The sequence below is a fragment of the Lepisosteus oculatus genome, chromosome 5 (assembly GCF_040954835.1).
Source record: "Lepisosteus oculatus isolate fLepOcu1 chromosome 5, fLepOcu1.hap2, whole genome shotgun sequence".
NCBI lineage: Eukaryota > Metazoa > Chordata > Actinopteri > Semionotiformes > Lepisosteidae > Lepisosteus > Lepisosteus oculatus.
In genome coordinates, this window is record NC_090700.1 from 10,696,935 (window position 1) to 10,718,636 (window position 21,702).

The 21,702-nt window shown below is 34.8% G+C and overlaps 1 protein-coding gene and 1 non-coding gene across 6 annotated transcripts in view; one reads left to right on the top strand and one right to left on the bottom strand.

The window, feature by feature from the left end:
* The window catches only part of dync2h1 (dynein cytoplasmic 2 heavy chain 1), a 149,585-nt gene that overhangs the window by 96,186 nt on the left and 31,697 nt on the right, over positions 1 to 21,702 (bottom strand). For 3 of the 5 annotated variants that reach the window (XM_015341694.2, XM_069190089.1, XM_069190092.1), the window contains exons 52-67: positions 20,758 to 20,871; positions 19,372 to 19,514; positions 18,854 to 18,935; positions 18,500 to 18,654; positions 18,154 to 18,291; positions 13,544 to 13,657; positions 12,949 to 13,109; positions 12,505 to 12,628; positions 12,026 to 12,147; positions 11,732 to 11,818; positions 10,882 to 11,008; positions 8,597 to 8,738; positions 7,631 to 7,740; positions 6,969 to 6,989; positions 3,128 to 3,226; positions 2,261 to 2,384 (exon numbers count right to left, since the gene is read on the bottom strand). In XM_015341694.2, the coding sequence (XP_015197180.2) occupies positions 2,261 to 2,384; positions 3,128 to 3,226; positions 6,969 to 6,989; positions 7,631 to 7,740; positions 8,597 to 8,738; positions 10,882 to 11,008; positions 11,732 to 11,818; positions 12,026 to 12,147; positions 12,505 to 12,628; positions 12,949 to 13,109; positions 13,544 to 13,657; positions 18,154 to 18,291; positions 18,500 to 18,654; positions 18,854 to 18,935; positions 19,372 to 19,514; positions 20,758 to 20,871 (1,863 nt within the window). The remainder of the gene's footprint in view (positions 1 to 2,260; positions 2,385 to 3,127; positions 3,227 to 6,968; positions 6,990 to 7,630; positions 7,741 to 8,596; positions 8,739 to 10,881; positions 11,009 to 11,731; positions 11,819 to 12,025; positions 12,148 to 12,504; positions 12,629 to 12,948; positions 13,110 to 13,543; positions 13,658 to 18,153; positions 18,292 to 18,499; positions 18,655 to 18,853; positions 18,936 to 19,371; positions 19,515 to 20,757; positions 20,872 to 21,702) is intronic. The other 2 variants (XM_069190091.1, XM_069190090.1) reach the window with 1 other exon arrangement.
* Positions 16,508 to 16,613, top strand: LOC138239306 (U6 spliceosomal RNA). Its single transcript, XR_011189778.1, has one exon. It is a non-coding gene; the product is annotated as a U6 spliceosomal RNA (small nuclear RNA).

Below are 21,702 nucleotides of genomic sequence, written 5' to 3' on the forward strand. Positions count from 1 at the left end.
GCTACTGATAGCATAATCAGAAAGGTGTCAAGTATGTTCAATGCTGAGACCTACATAATCACAAAAAATGCAATCTAATCATAAAGTACCATATTTGGGATCATAAATACCTTCAGCATCACAGAAAACAAACTGCATTATTCCATACAAGATAATATTGTGTTAACTATAATTGCCCTATTTCTCTATAAATGCTGTGCTACTCATTTATTATTTCTTCATTTTATATTTACTGATTTACTGAAAGTTCTTAATAATAACTAAATAAAGCTTAGTGTTTTATTTATGTAATGCAAGTAGCCCTTTGTTATGCCCGATGATGAGCCAGAGATTATACTAAATCATCCCTTTTCCAAAAGGGATATATTTTAAAGCTTGTACAAAACTAATCAGACTTGGAAAACAACAACAACAGCATTTTAGTTGCAAATTTCCAAAGTTTTGTTTTTAATACATTTTCAAAATGGCTTTGGAGTTACAAGCATGGTGTTGGGCAGGTATAGAACTATGGCACTATTATGGTGATATAGTTGAACTTTAATGTTAAGTTAGAATAGGAGCCATTTTCTTTTACTAGACTAAAATTCTTAACCATTAGTTTTTGCTAAGAGGCTAGGTGTGATTAATTTAAAAGACAAAAAAGGTGTTGAAGGTAGATTTATATTTTTCTACATGAAAAAGCTTTTTTAAATTAAAAATAATGCTGTGTAGTATCTATACAACCACTGCCCGAAACCATGAAATAAATTGAATAATTAGTGCATGCCAACAAAACTAAGTTTTTCAAAGATATTATACGTATAGAATAGATATAGAAATAGGTTAAATGTAAAGATTTTTCATCATTAAATGTTTATAGCAAAATTACAGATAAGAATGAAAGTGAAAGTGAAAATGGTACAAATTGAAAGAATCCAGTGATATTCAAAATTTATTTTTTACTACAACAGTTTGCAGAATACAAGACACTTCTTAGGTTTTTCCTTAAGATTCAGAAATATTTTTATGCTTCATCTTATTTTCCATTCTTACATAAAGCCTCTGTTGTACAAACCCATTCTGTCTCAATTTATAAGCTCTGTTAATTTTTTCTCAACATACTTAAGGTGATAGTCTGTCAGAGGTTTTTTGGTGTTCTTTTTCAGGAATCGCTAGTGTTTCTATAAATTCACTAGTGAAGAGATTGTCACCTTAATTTTTTTGAAGCACATTCCTCTCCCTAAACATGCACTGTATTTTTAACACTCGACTGGTCCCATTGTTATGAGAAATGACCCTAATAATTGTTAAAGCTTTTCAAACTTAACCAAAGCTCCCCCAGAAAATAGAATTGAAGCACATCTTACAAGCAAAAATTATATGTGAATTTAATACTGTTTTATATGATGACTCAAAAATAAAATAAACAGCCAAACTAATCAGACAAGGTGCCACTTTAACAGGTTTTGAAAATATGGTCGCAATATTAATCGTGAAAGCTTTCACCTAGATTAGTCCAAACAGACACCTTCAATTCACTTATTAAACACATACTCCAAAATACTGTATGCCTAAAAAACATCATATCATGGCATTTACATACAGAACTCTCTCCCTCAGTGCTATGCTCATATGAGCTTCAGCTCTGAGCTGGACACGGTGAGAACACCAATTTCAGGGAGAGAAGAAAAAAACCCACTTTCAGTTATAACCTTGACTTTAATTAACTGAAACAAAATAGCAGCTGAGCACCTTCGTATCTTTAGACATTTAAAACAAAAGATTAACATTAATTTGACAGCATAAATGCGTTAAAGTATAATTTCTAAACTTTTGTGATTGTCCCAAAGGAACCAACACTTTGATCTGATTGATCTTTATTATATTTTCATAGCTAGAGACAACATATTTTAAAGAAGATGCTTCAAGTGCCTCTGCATGTAAGGACTGAAGTTTTACTGTGTTCATTTCTACAAATCCTAAAACATTCATGAAAGAAAAGGTAAAACCAGACTGGTAACTATTAAAAATGAAAAGCATGTGTGGTAACTGCAATGTGTTTAATTCCCTGAAGTACACATTGTATAAATGGTAGCCCAACAGAAAGGAAAATTGCTTTTGGGAATTCATTTTTTAAGGTATGCTATTAGCTCTGCATTCTTTTCATTGTCATATTCATTTTGTTCCTTGGTGCCAAGTCGATTTAAGGCACCAATTTCCATGTCATTTAATAAGATCATCCATAATGCTGTCACCTGCACAAAAACGGTGAGAGTCCTACCTTGAGCAATAAGATCCCTTCTTAAGAGAGGGTAAAGGACTGGCTCCACTCCATCCATCTCCTGGATAATAAGCGTCTTTCCAAAACGGACAGCTAGCTCAAGTGCTGTGATAAAATTTGAGTCCTACAATGAAAAATATATGCTGTATATATATCACATAGTCAATATGCTTCCATCAAAAAGACTTTAAATGAATATGATTTTTATAATTATGAAATAAAAACTATAATGATACAGGTAAATAGTAATTGTATAGCATAAGAGCTATGTGGCTATAATAACATTTACAAAACTGACACAAAGCCCTAGGAGATTGGAAACACTGTAAAGAATATTACTTCAGAAATAACTTTACATGTGCAGACACAGTGGCTATAGTTCTCTGATTTTAGATTTTTTTCTACGTAGCTATTTAGATTTTAGTCAATGTTAGTTCTGAAAAAGAAAAATGCTATCGTTTGTTATAGGTAAGTTCCATTGCATTTCCAAGCCACATTTGCTCATCGGGCCAATTTATTATGACTTCCATGGCGCAGAGCACACAAAAGAGCATGTGACTATCTGGACAGGACACTAGTCCATTACAGGGATTACCCCCAGCAATGTTAGTCCCCCTATACACAGCTGTCTGGACAGGAGCAATTGGGATTAAGTATCTTGCTCTAGCAGGTCTGCAGCAGGGACTTGTACTCACAACCCATCAGTTATGAGACCAGAGACTAATAGTTTTTTGTTCCACTGACTAATTGTAGTGATATGCTTAGTTCTGAAGTAAATGACACAAAGCAAATTACTTATTAATTTGCCTTTTGTTTTACTTAGGCACACTGTCTTTAACTGACTCCAACTCGTACAGCCATCACTACCTGCTGGTTTATAACCTCCAGGCGAGACTCCTTGAGATGTGTCCTCAGCCACTCAGTGGCACGTGAAGAGGGATCTATCAAGAATGGACACGCACAACTCTGGAAGAGAAAGTATTCTGTCCTTCACATCCAACAAAAACAATTATGAAAGGGTTACCAAGGTTTAGCCTCTCAAGCTTGCAGTTGTCATGATGATTTGGAAGGCTGTCATTTTGTCTGACAGAATAAAAAAAAATTTAAAAAGAGGGACACTAAGATAATTTAAAATGAAGGGAAACAAATCACAAGAATATGAATAAACTCTTCAAAGAAGCTATTTGAAAAGCTTTAGGTATGTGCCTTGAGCATCAGATGTAAATAATATATTGCACATCAGAGGGCATTACTTTTAATTGATGTTAAAAAGAGCAGGTAACATGCCACTTTAAGGATGTAATAATGTTTCTTATTATAGAGGCACTATAGAGTAATATCTTAGCACCTGGAGTACAACTGTGTAAACAGTTAATCAAATAAGTTCTTTAAAGTCTAATATTTTCCTTATTTCAATATTTTTTTTGTATTAATCTAGACACAAGCCTTTAATCAGATAAAATAGTTCCCATCAGAGAAGTACATTACAGATCCAGCCATTCAGAATGCGCAAGGGATACTACAGTAGTTTGCAGTTCAGTGCCTGTGGGGTACCTCAGCTTTTTGGAAATACTCCGTTTTATGCACTGCTTTGTAAAACTGCCAGGTGAAGCCGTAAAAGCTGAACATGGCATGTGGAGCATTTGGGATGTTGCCAGAAAACGTCTGGTTTTGAATTCCGGTCAATGCTGTGGGAGAATTTTTTTCCAATTACAGAATTTAAGTTGTATACTGTTTAGACTTTTATTCATTTTAAACTGTGTATTAAGTGTGTGTATAGTGGTAATAGACAATGGAAAGCTCATGGACTGTAATGAGTCACGCTGCACCCAGGCAGTTCAAAACGTGATCAGAGCATTACTTTTGTTTTTTTTCTTAAATAGCTGAATATATAAAAATAGTCCACTATTATAGCTTGTTGTATAGCTTGATGTGAACGCGATGTGCCTCTTTCAGGTTTACATACGAATTGAGAAAATCTATATTTTGTCTTAATCCAAATTTCAACACCCAGTAATCAGCCAACAATTAAACTTTAAAACTTTAAACTAGATTGTACTGTACAGAACTGCCTAGTCCAAAGACTTACTGGGAGGTTGTTTCTGACAAAATTGGCTCTGACATGAGTGTGTGTGTGTGTGTATCTGGATGAATTATTATAAGTTTATTATAAAGATGGTTTAGAGCGATCGTTTTGGCTATATTTTTGACATAGCCGGATGTGTAAAAATAGCTTGTTATCATAGCTTGTTGCGAACATGATGTGCCTCTTTCTGGTTTACATCCACATTAAGAAAATCTATATTTTGTCTTAATACAAATTTCAGCAACGAGTAATTTAACTTTTAATTTTTATTCAGAAAAATATTTCACACATACTGCACTGTAGTGGCTTTGAAACCACACGGTATCATACTGTATATACAGTATACGAACACACTGCCATTCATTGCCATGTGAGGTACTGTTTCGGTATATCTGTGGATCTGACTTCATGGGATTCACATGTGTGAAACAGCAGAAGACAAGACCCGGGGGGAAGGGTTGTTTTGATTATACTATGAATGGGTCCCTGAGGCATATTGTCTAAGTTTTGGAATTATAAAAAATAAAATCGAGTTTGCACGAGAGAAAAAAGTACCTTTTCAAATGCCGTTTCCTGTGCAAAGCAGGTGAATTTGACAAACAGCTAATGTTTAAAGAATTTAAAAACTCTCATGTAACTGAGCAGAAAGTCACCTTGCTCTCACAAGCGGCACTGTTAAGACTTCAGAACGCTTCAACTGATGCATAAAAAATGTAGCATATCTTTAGCAGTCTTTGTTAGAAGAAAAATGTGCCCTATTAAACTCAGATCTTCTAGATAGAGCCCTATTTGTAACGAACAGTTCTTTCCGGACCCTATGCGGATGACACAATCCGACGGAGTGGGGAAACACTAGGGAAACGTCATGCAGGAATACGGGGCAGAAGACAGGGGGGCGTGTCCAAGGTGCGCTAGTGCACGGGGGAGGTGTGGCCGAGGCGAACAATCCGAGAGTAATCCTTAGGGAAAATCCAAAACGCAAGGGTAAGTCCAAAACCAGGAGATCCATCAGAACAGAGAATTAAAAACCACGAAGGCTGGGTTGGAACCGGCGGACGGGGAACAGGAACGGGAACAGAGATTAAAACCTTAACGGGACCAGGCCCTTCCAGGTCCCGGACTCGCACGATACGGAAATCAGATGCAGAGCCCGGATGAGCGTCAGCGCCTGGCTTTTAAGGTGGGCTGGGAATAGGGAACAGGTGCAGAGAATAAAGTCTTAAGTAAAAGGGCTGGAGCACCCTTAAGGAGGGGGAACTAATATCGTGACACTATTGACAAACCCGCTGTACCAACAGGCCACTCGGAAACACATTTACAAAGAAAGTGGAGTACAGTATTACTACCAGCTATAAATATAAATATAATATAAAATAGATTATATTTAGATCCTTAAATTAATATCATTATTCATTTCTTTAGTTATGATATTTCCATATTATATTCCTTATTAAGCAGATTCTAAAAAGTATGTTTGTATAATATATTTATATTCCTAAATTAATAGTTTATGGCGATATGACAATCAGAGATATTATGCTCCTGTTATTTTTATGCTCAGCTACCAAAATTTCCCTTTAGTTGTAAAATTCCATATTAATATTCCATATTAAGAGGATGTAAACATGTACAGTAGAGAGATTAAATGAAACAATCGTTTCACTAACAACGAATGCACCACGAGTGCCACCTGTCGATCATTTTTGGCCAGCAAATCACATACTGCAGCCGTCTTTGGCTCCAAACCCACAGTATGGGGTTTTACTGTGCATTTTGAATGGCTACATCTGTACAAAACAAAGATATTTTCATTAAATTGATTTGGGTATATATAACATGAAGCACTGTGAAAGCATGAGTAAATACATTTTGGGAATAAAAGGTGATAATCTCATGCTTTGATGATAATTTACATTGATAAGAACATTTTACTCTTCATATTATGTACTGTTTAAAACTACTGAATATTTAAAAAGCTCATCATTAGCCAGGGACCAAGACTGTAACAATTCCAGTCACTCACAAATAATTACTTTAACCATCACCAGTAAAAAGAAAGAAAAGGTTGGTTCTTCAAAGTGAACAGACAGCATGAAACAAGGGAATCTATAAAAATAAATCCTCTGAGAAATGAATCAGTCTTCTATTATGTATATTTTTGAACTGGGACATTTTTGCTGTAATAACCACCTACATACTTGAACCCGTCAACAACTACAGAATGACTATATGGTAGGTTTTTCACATATTATTCATGTTAAATGAAAGACAACACATAATTATAAAATAAAAAAGATGTTTCCAAAGTTTTAAGATTAGATTTCTTTAAATGTCAGCAATAATTAGTAGTCTTAATGTGATACAGCTCTACACTCCACAGGAATGAGGTCTTATCAATTTTGCTTGGCACAGTCATTGTTTTTTCTATGGCTATTATCAATCATTGACAATGTCAATTTTCATAACACACATGAAGGGGATCTAAATGAGGATAATAAAGTCATGGGATATTGTGTTGTTTTGGTATTCTTTTGGATAGGGTGTAAAATACACAAAACCACACAGTCTAGCTACAGCTGAAGTTGAAGAGGAGACGAGGTTTGAAATGAAGGGAACTCTTACCCGGGACTTCAAGGCATTGATCTAGTGCAGCAAATAACAGTTTAGGGAAACAAAAATGAATAATGATTAAAGGAACAATGATATGAAAAAGAAAAAAGTGTCTTTTGTGGTTGCAGATGAAGTGAGTCAACGGTTTATACATTGATTTTAGGTTAATTTCCTGTTCTATTTTTAATATTATCGTTCATATTCATCACAGTCCATTGGATCTGTGCATCTGTTTGGATTTTACTGATGTGACGTTTCTTACAATATTGAACTTTTAGGAGCACACATCATGCTAGAGGCAGGATCTGGGGTTTTCTGTCCAAAAGACCAATTTTGCTACACAATGCTGAAATGTATTCTACAGTCTAATTATCTATTGTTTTTTACATAAATATTTCATTTACCTTATTGAAGCATTCAAATACCAAAATATTTTCTCCAAGTTTAATAATTATTTACATCAAACTGTATCTCAGTAAAAAAGTCATGAAACCATCCAATCATTTGTAGTTGATACTTAAAAACCAAATATTTTTTTACATATGCATGATTTTTTAAATATAAAATATAAATAAAATCGAACTGATCCTCATCACTGTTATTCATGTCAAGAATAATGGTTTATGACCGCTGTTTCTTGGTAGTTTTTACATAGTGCATGTGTACCGTCATACCTGTAAAATGACAAGAGCATTCTCCATGGAAAGGTCATCAGAAGGTAGCCCTTGACTCTTCCAGATAAGTTGCTCACTCTCAGAGCACAGAAAATGTCGCATATCAAACTCTATAATAAGTAGGAATATTCATTATAATGTGAATAACATACAAAATATAAAATAAAACCTGTACCATTTTTTAAACAAAACATGCTTTTACATATACTAATTATTTTGTCTTTATTATTTTTACAATTATTACAATTTATTACAATTTTAACCACAAGTGGCTAACTAGTACCAAAATTAATGTTCAGCATTTCAAGTTAATCAGATAAAACCAGCAGCCATACCACCCTACAACTCACTTCTGGTAACCCACTGAAGCTAAGCAGGTATGAGTCTGGTCAGCACCAGGATGGGAGACCTCCTGGGAAAGCTAAGGTTGCTGCTGGAAAAGGTGTTAGTGGGGCCAGTAGCTCAACCTGTGGTCTGTGTGGATCCTAATTTCCCAATATAGTGACAGGGACACTGTATTGTAAAAAGGCACTGTCCTTGATGTTTTTATGTCTCATCCAGGACAAGGTCCTGACTCTATGTGGTCATTAAAAATCCCAGGGCATTTCACAAAAGAAGTGGAGGTGTTACCCTGGCATTCTGGCCATGGGCCTCCTAATAATCCCCATCTATGAACTGGCTTCATCACTCTGATCGCCTCCCCATTGAGCTGATGTGTGGTGAGGGTACTGATGCACTATGGCTGCCATCACAACATCCAGGTGAATCCATTGCTAGTGGTGAAGGGGAGACCTCCTTATCTGTAAAGCACTTTGAGTGTCCAGAAAATGCTAAATACTGTATGTGTAAGGAATTATTATTATTATTATTATTATTATTATAACAATTTAAAAGCAATATATTTTTTGACCTAATTAAGACTATCCAGTTTCATCCTGCATAAGACATTGATAGATTCTACTTTACTTTGAAGGCCAGATGAATTCATCCACTCCTGTAAGCTAGCTTTCCTCTGGTCCTCCGGAGCAGCAGACAGATAAGTAATAAAGGCAGCAGCCAGCTGGGCTCTCTTAGGCAATGTGTCCAGCTCCTCAGTTATCTGTGCCACCTAGACAACACAAACACACAGTGCTACAGAGACACATTCCTTACATTCATTTATAAGGAATTATATTCACATGTTTCAAATTCCATCTTACATAAAATGTGACTAGCTAAAGCTGTGGAATATGCCAGTTATTAAATTATACTATTGTAATTTTGTTCTGATTGACCTCATTCAGTTTCCTTCCCTAGTACTCATATTGTTTCTGCCTCACAAGTGTTTGCTTCTTCTGTGAAACTGTCTTTTACTGATAATCAACAAGCCCTGTTGTAGGTATTCATGTTATTAAAAATACAACCAAGGATCTGGTACTGTTGCATCCACAGTATTTTGTATATTTATATCTTATTCTCAAAAAACATGTACAACTGACATAAGTCATTTCAAAATGATCATGCAAATTTTACTTTAACTATAAAGCACTGTCATTTATTCTGCACAAATATAAGGTATGAGCAAGTTTAATGTATCCAGATCCATGTTTGTGCCAGTTGCATTTAGCTCCTAGTTTTAAACCAATCTTCCAGCACTTTAAATACTTCTTGGTAAGAAACGAAACATTTTCAACCAAAATAAAAGCTAAATATCTGGTGTATTAAACCCAATACATATGACAAATAAGCTTTAACAGCATATTAAATTAATTAGCATTTCATGCCCATTTAACATTTGCAAGACCTCAGGTGGTGAGCTGAAAACCGTGCAGCTTGAGCTACTGGCATGTATTCCTCCTAGTGGAACTATGCCAACTCAATGACATCTGTGGCATGTAGAACAAAACACTTCACACCACTGATCAATCTGTTAGCAATATGAGCTACGCTAATCCTTTAATTCCATTACAAAGGAGAATTAAGAAAAAAACATGCATCGCACCAAACTCACTTGTTAAACATTGAGAACCTCAGTCAATTGGGCATGTAAAAGTTTATATTTAAATGAAAGAAACAAACTATTAGTTTACTTGAAAAATCCTTTTGGATGCTGTTGTAAAACAAAAGAAAACTAGATTACAGAACCTTTAAATCATTATTTATTATTAATAATTTATATGCCATTAGCAGCCAGTAAAATGGTGATAATATTGGTAGTTCTGAAACTCATTCAGTTACTTTATAAAAAATATTCATACAATACTTGCTTGCATTTGTATAAGATGTTTCATCCCACAGGATCCTGAAACACTTCACAAATCGAGGGGACTGAGCACATCTGCCTGTTCAGTACATCACCTACCTGGGTGCTAGACAGCACACATTACAGGTATTATGTACACAGAAGACTTAGTAGAGAAGTCAAATTTAGAAAAAAAAGTTATTTCACCAATTGATTAAAGGGGAAATTTAGGGATGCCAGATTGTGCAAGCTCAGGGTGGAATTTAGCCAAGATACCTATTGCAAATATTAGGATATCTAATAATCAAGTAGTCAGACCTTGTTTTTAATGTCTCCTCTGAAGGATAGTACTTATCTATAGCACTTTGTTCCATGTCATGCTAGGTTTAGAAATTTTAACAGTCCTAACAGTCCAAATCTCAGTTATGGCAACAACCAGGTCTTCCATCACAGTTCTAGACAGGCCCAAAGTTATTAAGTTTGGTTAGATGGAGCTACAAGGTGATAAAACTTAGTAACTTGCCCCATACACATTCAGATCAGGCATAAGAATTCCACTACTTATGCCAGCAACCATATCACCCTACAACTCACAACTGGCAACCCATTGAAGCCAAGCAGGTGTGAGCCTGGATGGGAGACCTCCTGGGAAAAACTAAGGTTGATGCTGGAAGAGGTGTTAGTGGGGCCAGCAGGGGGCGCTCACCCAGCGGTCTATGTATGTCCTAATGCTCCAGTATAGTGACGGGGATACTATACTATAAAAAGGTGGTGTCCTTTGGATGAGACGCCAAGCTAACCTGAGATTTAAAATATTCCCCTAAAGTATGGTCATATTTTTGTATGTGCTCCACACATCAGTTGCTCCCAAGAAGTATTTCCCAACAAGATTACACTGAGGAATTACAGGAAGTCCATAGATTTTCTCCCCTCACTGCCAGTCGAGCAAGTAAAAAAAATACAAAAGGTCCTTCAAGAGACAAGAACGTTTCTTCGTAACTCAGGGAAAAACATACTATACCAACAGTACCTGTGCATTCCATCTCTTATGTTCGCCATCAAGTTGATGGATCAATTTTTCTGCAGCTTCAATAGTTTCTTGAGCCTTGCTAACATCAGCTTCCAGTTTTGCAGCCTCTGTTGTCCTGGATTGGAACCTTTGAAAGAAATCAAAGTCCTAAGTTAGGCCCTAAACAGAGACTAATCATCATATAAAATATCAGTGCTGATGATTTATAATTGGCAAAGCTGCATTGTCTTACAGTCATGCTTAGTTTTACGCTCAGCTTTAATGCTGTCTCATGTGTTTACTGTTCTTCCTGCTGCTTCAGTATCCCTGGCACTCCCCGATGCTTTTTCATGACAGTGATGTTTGTTTGCATCCCCTGAAGTTAAAATTAGCGCTAAAGACAGAAGCTCCCTTTTTGCCTCCATGTCAGTGAGCTGAACAATCATGTTTTTGCAGCTGCTTGTAGCAGAATGATACAAATGGTGTTGTCATAAGCTGTCTAATAGCAATATAACTCAGGTAATTGCCTATTTATTCCATTACAGAGAAAGTCTAAGTTTAATGTGAGTGATAACAGTTATATCTTTACATGCGACTTTTAATCTTTATGTTCCAATTTTTTTTCCAAGGCAGAACATTTTCTGCCAAAGCAAAATTTCATATAAATACATTCTATGTATATAGAAGTACAAGTGAAAATGTAAATGAAAAGTGACAAAGCTTGTATTTCCTTCTGCCCTGATCACACATTAATCCTCATATAGATTTATAAAACAAACTATAAATGTTATAATAAACAACACATTCAGTCATTTTGAATATTATATGATATTAATATGCCACAAACATTAAGAGACAAAAGAACAATTACTTTTCCTTTAGTTCATTCACTTTCTGACCCACAGAGTTCAGCTGGTCTTCCAATTTGTTTTTTCTACTTTCAGTCTTACGCAGGTTTCTGCATAAAAAATAAACAAAATAAAGATAACTGTTGCTTTCAAAGCATAACAGCAAGGATAACAAACAGATTTTGAAAAATACCCACATCCAGTGCATCGCCATATGTCACAGGTCTCAAATTTCTGATAACATAAAAAAGAGAGACCTTTTCATGTGGCATGGGCATACAACTGATAAATGAAATGAAATCCACTGCAGTGCTTACTCCACTAATCCTGCCTGCTCCTTCTCCAAAGGTTGGATTCTCTCCAGGACATGTGAATATTGTACATTTGCCTTCACCCAGGCCGCTAGTGGGGCTGCTGCAGCACTTGCTCTTTTTGCATTCTGTGAAGAGCAACAACATACATTTATGCATTGCAGCAGGTTTAAACACAACTGAGGATCTCAAGGACTTTATCAGAACTCTGCTGCACCAGCAATTACTACAGAAGCCACATCAGAAAGGGAAGGTGGACACTGGCAGGACAGAATACCACACATGAGCTAGGAAAGAGTTGGGACTAGCAGACTCAAAAGAGGTGTGATTATTGGAACCTAACTCATGCTAACTTTCCACAGCTGATGCGTACGAGGTTGACATTGACTTTGTAATAGTAATGCAAATACATTTGTTAATTGCTGCAGACATCACTATCGTGTAAACAACGTATTTCTGCATTGCCTCTCTCCAAGAAAACATACCTTAGGGTCAAATGAAGCCTTATTTCTTCGAAGAAGTTCTTCAACACTTTCACGAATTTCATGTGTTATGTTTCGAGCATCAAATGTTGCTATATCTTCTCTTACCCCCCTTTTTGCCAAGAAACTGTTTGAAAAATATACGAAATGTATGTATTATTGTTACCAAACAGAAATAAAATATCACCCTTCACCACCATTGGACACATCCTATAGCAATCATTGAAACGCACAATCATTCATAGTTCTTTTCACAACATCTCCCTAGTTTTATTTTGCTTGAAGCTATTGATCATACAATTGTTGTTTTCAACATATCAGACACAAAGCAGGACCATGGAAAAGGCACCAAAGCTCAAAGCCCATTAAATCTGAAGTTAAAAATGCAAAAGAATCGGATTTCGGCAAAATGTGCTGACATTATACATTTGTGTTATTCAGAATTACCTCTTCATGCTAACCCATGAAGTGTCAAAAATCCCCATCAGTCTGAGAACACCTTCCAGAATATCCCTGATGACATCAGGTGGCATGCGCAACGAGCGGATCTCAGAGAGCGATTCAGGTTTTATATTTCCAACAGCTTGTTTAGCTTCATCTACAAGAGGCTATGAGAAAGAACAAGGATCTTTCATTACTCAGAAAGAAAGATTTTACTCCGTGGTGCACGATATTAACTGCTGGGCTGATGTAGGCTTTTATGGCAGTCTAGTTTTTTTAGGAAGTCTAGTTTAGCTGTCAGAATTGGAGAAGAATCTTTTTTTTTCTATATTACTGGTTGAATTCAGAAAAATATTTTAAAACAATAAGGAAATAGAAAAAGAAAATATTTAAAATGCATCATACTGTTGCTATGTTGTAAATGATCCCATTTAGCCACAAAATATATTGGACTATATAATTATGCAACTAAAGCTGCTATCAGGACTGTAATGATTTTTATATAGCTTACACATTTCCTATACAATTCAGTGAAAATAAATCTCTTAACCATCAAATAACAAAACACAATGGCAGACGTTATATAACATTTGGTTCTTACCTGTACTTCCTTAAGCTCATCTTCAATTTTTGCCTTTCTTTCTTCGATTTTTGACACCTCTTCAGCAATCTTATATTGTATCTTTTCCATTTCAGTCTTTTGATCACTTGCATTCTGACAGACAAAATCACATTAATAATCGTGTTGTTCAAAAGCTTAAATTGCTGCAAAATGTCTGTCACTACACAGTAATTAAAGTACATTAGGTGGTTTTAGTGAACCTTATTCAATTTTTGTACTTTCCATCACTTACAATTTAATTCTGTTAAGAAAAGCACATTGTACAAGAAAGGTGTCTTGGACCTTTTTGCAATAAATTCGAATTTCTGGAAAACCTTTATATAATTTTTCTCAGTATGAAAGTATTTGATTTTTGGATTTCTCAAGTAAAATTTTCTTTTGAAAGTTTGGGAAAATCCCATTACTTGTGATTTTAGTGTTTATGAACACTGGCACACAATGACAATAGTAATAATAATCTGCAGTGCCAGTAAGTGCCACAAGTGCTTTGCTAACAACTTTCTGAATTCTGCCCTGTCCTAACTTGAACCCTATACTAGGCAGTGATGCAAGCCTTAAGACACAACTAGCATCTACTTTTCTTTTTTTTTAAATGTCCTTGAAATCATAATGCACTAAAGGAGGAAAAACAAACATTTGCCGTACTGAACCAGGAAATTTCAGCAAACCTTCTGAGCAATTCTGTAACATGAACCTTCTACTCAGATAGCTGTCACAGGCAAATCACTTTAGAAGACATTAGCCACAATTATAATCTTATTTACACCTGTCGTATCTGTGTAGATTTTAACTCCCCAAATGAATTAGAGGAATACAACTTGTTCTTTTCATAAGGGACAGAACTGTCATTCAATTTAATGCTCTAATGCTCTAAAATGTCAGGACTGATTTAGATTAAGACTTTTATTTTCACAGTCACTATATATTTGTTTATATAATCAATGAAAATATATTTTTTCTATACTTAATCCAAGTAAAGTATAAGTATTTTTACAATACAGATATTTGGACAAAGAATCACTATTACATGATCATTTAAATCCTCCTGGTTTTACCACCTGGTGACATCTAAACTAAAATAGTATAAGGAAAGTTAAGTTACAGTAATTGTATCAATACAAGGATTCAAATTTCCAAAACATTACAGGATTGATGGAATTTTAATAATTATTATAGAATTGCTTAATCCTACCAAAGGATATTACATGTTACACTTTCTTGCCTTAGGATAAATACAAGACAAAATAAACCTGATACTATTTATCTGGTACATTTTTGTCTTTTATTACACAAACAGAAAACCACCCTGTATGAAGTTCACAATGCAGCATCAGGAACAGAATCAGAGGAACCTTGAATTGCATCACAGGTTTTGGTTAGTAAAAATGTTTTAAATACAATTTCTATCACAAAATGAATCTCTTATGTTTTGGTATCGCAACTAAGCTACATTATTTTATATTAACACTGTCCCCAAAGACTGAAGCTTATTTTATTTATTTTTTTACAAAAAGCCTCCAACCAATTCTTTAAGATAATAAATGGTTGCATTTTCTTGTCTTTGCAATTTCCTGCATAATCACCATTAGACGTAAAGCAAGCAAATTAGACACCAAAGTCTTTTTATTAAGCATGCAGAGACGTGTCAAAATAGATAATCACACTATGGTGTTCAGAGGGAAACCCAGACACTAACGACCAGGGTAAGAAGGGAGGGTTAATTAGCAATTAATATGAATGTTGCAAGAGTAACCAGTTTGATATTTGACCACAATGACAGTGATAAGTCAACATTTGAAAACACAAATGCATAATTAAAAACAAGGTCACTTTAAGGGCAAAAAGCTATCCGTTATTTGTGCAAGGTACATTAGTGATTTAATACACTCTTTAAAGCACATTTAGAATGGAACACAATGTATAATTGAAAATTTACATTTCCCTTTTGTTTATATAGTTTGAAAAAAATATTTCCCCTGGCAGTATTTTCACTGTTTAAAGTTATAAAGTTATAATCTGATATTAAAAACATTAAATGACAATTCCAGAGGGTTTAAACTTATCTTTATACAAGGCATTTTAAGAAATATGTTGTTAAGAGGCAACTTCTGGCTTCTGAGTGCTTTGCAATAAATATGAATATTGGAAAAAGTAAAACTAAAATATTCAGGATAAAATTGACAGCATTATTACAGTATATTATTGACAAATAATTGACAAATGCTTTCAAGTCATGCTAGAAGATGATCTCTTGTATAACTATCTAGAAAACCTAGATATTCTACAGCGCTTTCCAAAAGCTGCTTGTAAATTCTAATTAAACATCAATATAGATTTTAACCAAAATTATTTATTCATTTAACAGAATGTAATGAAAACTCCAAGAGCAGTAAGTGAAATGCATATACTGCACTGCACTTTATGTATTTTTTCATCAAAATGCTAGATGTAAAGATCAAGGGGGAGACTGAGAAATAGTAACACCATTCAACATTTGTTTAAGCCTCAGATTTTACCAGTTTATTTTTTATTTTAATGTTGTAAATGGCCAAATGCAAAAGGCTTAACTTTAAATACTATGCCTTCCAGATGTACAAGTACAATAAACATTACATAACAGAATGAGTTCTATAAGGCAATAGTAGCAACATGTATCATCATGGTTAAGGGCAGAGAGCTCAACAAAGACTGCAAGGAAATGGTCACTGACCTCCACAAATTGGGGGATGGCTATAAAAAAAACATAAAAAGAATCTGCCACTTCCCACTGCGGTATCCATTAAGAAAGCTGAAAGTTACTGGCATAGTGGCAACCCTGCCAGAAGGAGGACGCAAGTGTATTGTACCACCATGGGCTTTGAGACAAGTGGTTCTGAGGATAACCGTAAATCCAAAGGCTATAGTTGGAGAACCCAAAACAAACTAGTATCTGCAGGGTACAGGGTACAGTATCGGCAGCACATATACTAAAATTGGAACGATACAGAGAAGATTAGCATGGCCCCTGCGCAAGGATGACACACAAATTCGTGAAGAGTTCATATGTCAAAAACTACCATTCAACGTCACCAGCTTTATTGTGACATTCATGGTCTGTTTGCAAGAAAGAATCTTGTAGTGAGAGCAAATCACAAAACAGACTCGAATTTGCCAAACCCATCTGAATGTGAACTATCTACCATGTCTCTCAATTCAATGAAAAGAAAAACTGAGCTTTTTGGACATACTCAGAGTTATGTTTGATGTAAAAAAGGTTAGACAATGTCGTGAAAATCTTTATGCCCATCGTGAAATACAGCCAGAGATTGATGATATTTTGAGTTTGTGTTCCATCTACAGATCCCATTAACATAATGGGAATCATGATCTTCAACATGTACCAGCAGAGTTTGGCCAAACACCTTGTTTCCCTCTGCTAAACAGCTCAGGTTTGGCAACCGAAACGTATATCCCAATATGAAAATAATCCAAAGCATACAGTACATCCAAACTGACAAATAAATGATTAAATGCACACAAATTAAATGTTTTCCCCCAGCCATCCCAATCTACAAACCTCAATCCAATCAGGCATTTGTGGTTTAAATTGAAGAAGACAGTTCAGAAGAGGAAACCAAAGGATCTGAAAGATCTACAACAGACCCACCTGGAAGAACTGTCAAATGGCTCTACCAAGAAGTGTCTCTTGGTAGACTACAGGAAACAACTTGTTAGTGCAATCTATATATACAGTATACAGGAAGATCTACAAAAGATCTACAAAATAATTAATTACTATACATCATACTGTAAATGTGGCCCTCAGACGTATATTATAAGTAATAGGTTTATTCCATGCCGAAAAGAAGAAAGGAAACAACATTTTGGCTGTGGATGCTGTGGTGGGTAGCTGACAGAGTTACCCACCTGAACTACTTATTCTAACCAATCTAACTTTGCTCTGTTCAGTCCTGGCTTTTTTACAGAAGGACACATGAACCAATCTGTAAATCTTTCTGTGATGAAATCAAGTTTTTATTCCTATTTCATCAGGAGTATCAATACATCTAGAAGGCTGTGGAGCTGTAATTCTAGGAGGTTGGAGTGAAGCAATTTGAAACTTAGAAGATACTTTAACATAGAGTCATTTCGAATTTTGTAACCTTATGTGATTAAATTTTAGAATATTTTTAGATAAGAAAAATCCCTTTTCATATAGATTTACTGAGGAGGGGGTTTGCCATAAATGCTATGAAATAACTGCAAGGTCTAATTTAAACCAAAACCTTAACGCATTTGCTTTTTGCAAATTGCAAACCCAGTAACCCCTTTTTATTTCCAGGAATTTGATTCCTTATACCTAATGGAAAACTGTCATCCAATACCAGATTTTCAATTTGGCAGTAACGCATATGGGCTGAAACCTACATCTTTTAAAACAGCATTTACTGGAATGGCTGGTACTTTCACAACTAAAATTTACAGGCTGGTCAGGTCATGATTGTTCCAGATGAGAGCAAAATGAGGAGATTTCATGATACCTGTAGCACAGTGTAATTGCTTGCTAGACACATGGGACTTCAATATACCGAATACTATTGGCACCTCACCTGCATGGATACTGTAATCTCCTGCAGTGCTGCATCTGCCTCCGTTTGCTTCATTCTCAGCAAGGTGCTCTGATCTGCAGCTTTACTCTTAAGCTCATCCACTAAAGCTTTGGCTTCATTTAATTTAGATACACCAGCCTGTATTAAAAAAGTGATGGAGACTGTTACATCAGTTTATAAAATGTACTAATTTATACTTTTAAGAAAGAGATCTAGAAGAAGTTACAAATTAAGTTACAAAACTGATAAACTGATTTAATTTGGACTACTAAAACATAAAACCTGCCAACTCTAAGTACTAAAAATTCACAGATCCATTGATGATGAAGAAATACTGGTTTCCTACCTGTAAGTGACTCTGCCTTTTTATTAGTTCCATTTTCTTGCTACTGTATATAGAACTGTAAATGTGGAGGAAACTCATGTATTGACTTGGGGTAGCACTGTACTCTTTGCAAGATTCATGGATCATAAGGAAAGATTTTGTAATATCAGCATGTTCTGTAAGATAAAATGCATTATAAGATGGCATTACAACAACATTTAAAGACATGCCTGCAATAATAGGTGAATGTTCAAGGATATAACATGTAAAGAGATTCCTTTAAAAGATTAAAATTCCAAAGATACCCCTTTTGCTATGTGCCGCATTGTCAGAGCAAATTCTATCAGAAGTGTGGTGAAATACAAAGATAGGTACCTGACACTTTCTTTTTATGTCCTTGTTTACTAGTGTTTTTCTCATCATCTCCACTTAGTTTAGAAAGCAGCATTTCAGGAATCTAAATAAAGAAAGGGAAAGTATTTTACATTTTGTATTGTAGTATAACTAATATACACTCAGCATTTCTAAGAACAAGATTAAATTAGACATATCTAACTAATCACACTAATCACTCATTTAACACCATAAGATAAGAAGCAAACACTAGAGTGAAAATAAATAAACTAAAAGTGTATTATTGTGAAAGCTTTATTACAGCTAGACAAGACAAAGTCATGAAACATTAGCTTATTTTTTACCATTCACTGCAGTAGAACCAAACCTAAATTGACTACAGCAAAAATACTGACAACTGTAATGACAGGAACAAATTCAAAATGTGTTAACAGTACGGTATTCTGAAAATACAGATAAATTATGCAAAGCCTAGTTAGTATCTTTCTTATCTGTCCCTCTCTCGAAAAATTTAAGAGATTCATAAAATATTAACATACTTTTCTCATGCTGCTGTCAGACCAGCCTTCCATCCATTGCACAGAACACTTTCGATAAAGTGCAGGGTTACTCTCACAGTTAATGGTGAAGTTAGAATTGGTACAATCCATTATTAACACCATGTGAAGATTCTGCTGAATTCCTACAACAAGAATGACAACCTTCTATTAATAAATGTAGCTCTACACATATAGATAGAAACACATACAATTAATCAATTTTACCCTTATGTCATGGTACACATTTTTTATTAATTATTTTTATGTCTTTGTTTTAACAAAGGCAATATAACATCTGTAAAAAGTGACAAACTACTAATTGTCACTTTTGCATAAATTCATATATTGATTTCAGTATAAAAGCCTTTAGTAGTACAGGATATATCTAACTGTTCTAGCATGGATCAAAATTGTTATAAAATTTATACAAATGTATCTTTTAACAATGGAGCAAAAATTACTTTTCTGAGCTAACAGAGATACTAAAATCTTCAGTGTTTTGGAAAATATGTTTCCAAGAAAAAAGGCAAGGGAACGTAATTCAATTGACAAGGTTTACGGTTTATTTATTTGGTTTCATTCATTTTAATAGGCAAAATCAGAAAGGACAAAGGAAGTCCCTTCTGCACATACTGATGTTCTCTGAATTTGAGAGGTTAGAGATGCCCAGTCTGCCAGAAAGTACTGAAGTGCTGCATTGCAGATGCCCAACATGTACTGAGGGTAATCGTTTCTGACCTTTCTATCACTGACATCACACTCCTCTGTGAGCTCAAATCAAAATGCCACAATACGAAAAAGAAGAATAGAGCACATTGTTTTAAATGTTACCTACAAATATGGGTGTTAGTTTGGATTCTCTGGAATATGCAAATGAGACACAATGTCATCTAGAACTTACAATGTCTCAGAGCTAGGAAAAGAGTATAAGTTTTATCCTTTTTATTCAGTGCTTGGCAGTCTATCCACTAGAGTAAAAAAATATGAATGGCTTATTGTCCCTATCTACAGGTGTGGAAGCAAGCCAATTAGGTAAACAAAATTGATATCAATTACCTTGTTGTAATGAAACAATAAACAAGTGAACATCATTATGTTCATGCAACAAGCCTATTTCTTTTATCTAAAACTATTTCCCATAAGACCGCAGACACTACAAAAAACACATTTTGCATGCACGGATATAAACAGATATTTTATTGACTCAGAATACCCAGGAATGCATATTATGCATGAACTGAAATATATTCCATGAAGATGGTGATCCTTCTGCTTAAATAAGTCTGAATATCAAAATATTCAAAATGGGCAAAGTACTGCATTGTATACCAAGGAAATTATTAAAGGCAGTAAATCATCAAATACAGTGTGATAATATATGCTTACGGTATGCAAAATAGTTAAAAATGGGGCCAGTGAAGCCATCTTGAGAGGCCTGGTCTTTTAAAGTTGACAGTAACGGTTCCAGTTCTTCTATTGTGTACAAACCTGGAACTTCTCCTGAAAAGATATTCAATCAATTTCAAGTACATTCTATAGAAATAAAGCTGATTTCTGTCAAATTAATTTTACAAGAGATGTATGACCATGTTTTTTATCCTTCTTTGCTGATGAAGAGAAAAGAATAGCATATCCAAGAAAGCTTTACAAATCAAGAGGGAATCACATTTTAGCAACAGTACAATTTTGCAGAATTGTTCAATCTTGGATTAATTCTAAAAAAAATCAGTTAGGCTTCTTTAACAAATCTACTGATGGGAAAGGTCTTTCGGTAAATTAGGCTGATTATGAAGAGTGCTGAGAAATTCACACTTTTGGAAAATAAAGTCAGGTCAGTACCTGGAAATGAGAATAGGTTTTGTAGTTATTTTTTCATTCTTGAAATTTTACTTTAATGCTTTGATTTTAAAATTATTATGAAATACAGAAAACATTGTAGTAATTCATATAATTGTTTGCATTTGCACATTATAGGAACAGGCAACCCTGTTCTCATTCTTATTCTAATTTTTCTTATCCAAAGCAGTAAAATTACACATTGTTATATAGAAGAAGAACCAGAAACAAATGTGGCACTAAGGACCATTTATAGTGCTTTTTATCCCAAAGCACTCTACAGATAATTACATATAAAAGTGCATCCACTTCATCCAACAGTGAAGCACCCACCTAGGTGACACATGCCATATGTACCAGCTGCACCACAGCACAGGAGATGAGGTGAAGAAGTGAAGCATGGCAAAGAGATAATTCTCCATTTAAATCGCAGGGGCAATTTACTGAAGTCAGATTCTGCCAACTCTAAATTTAGTAAGGACACTGGGGTTAATA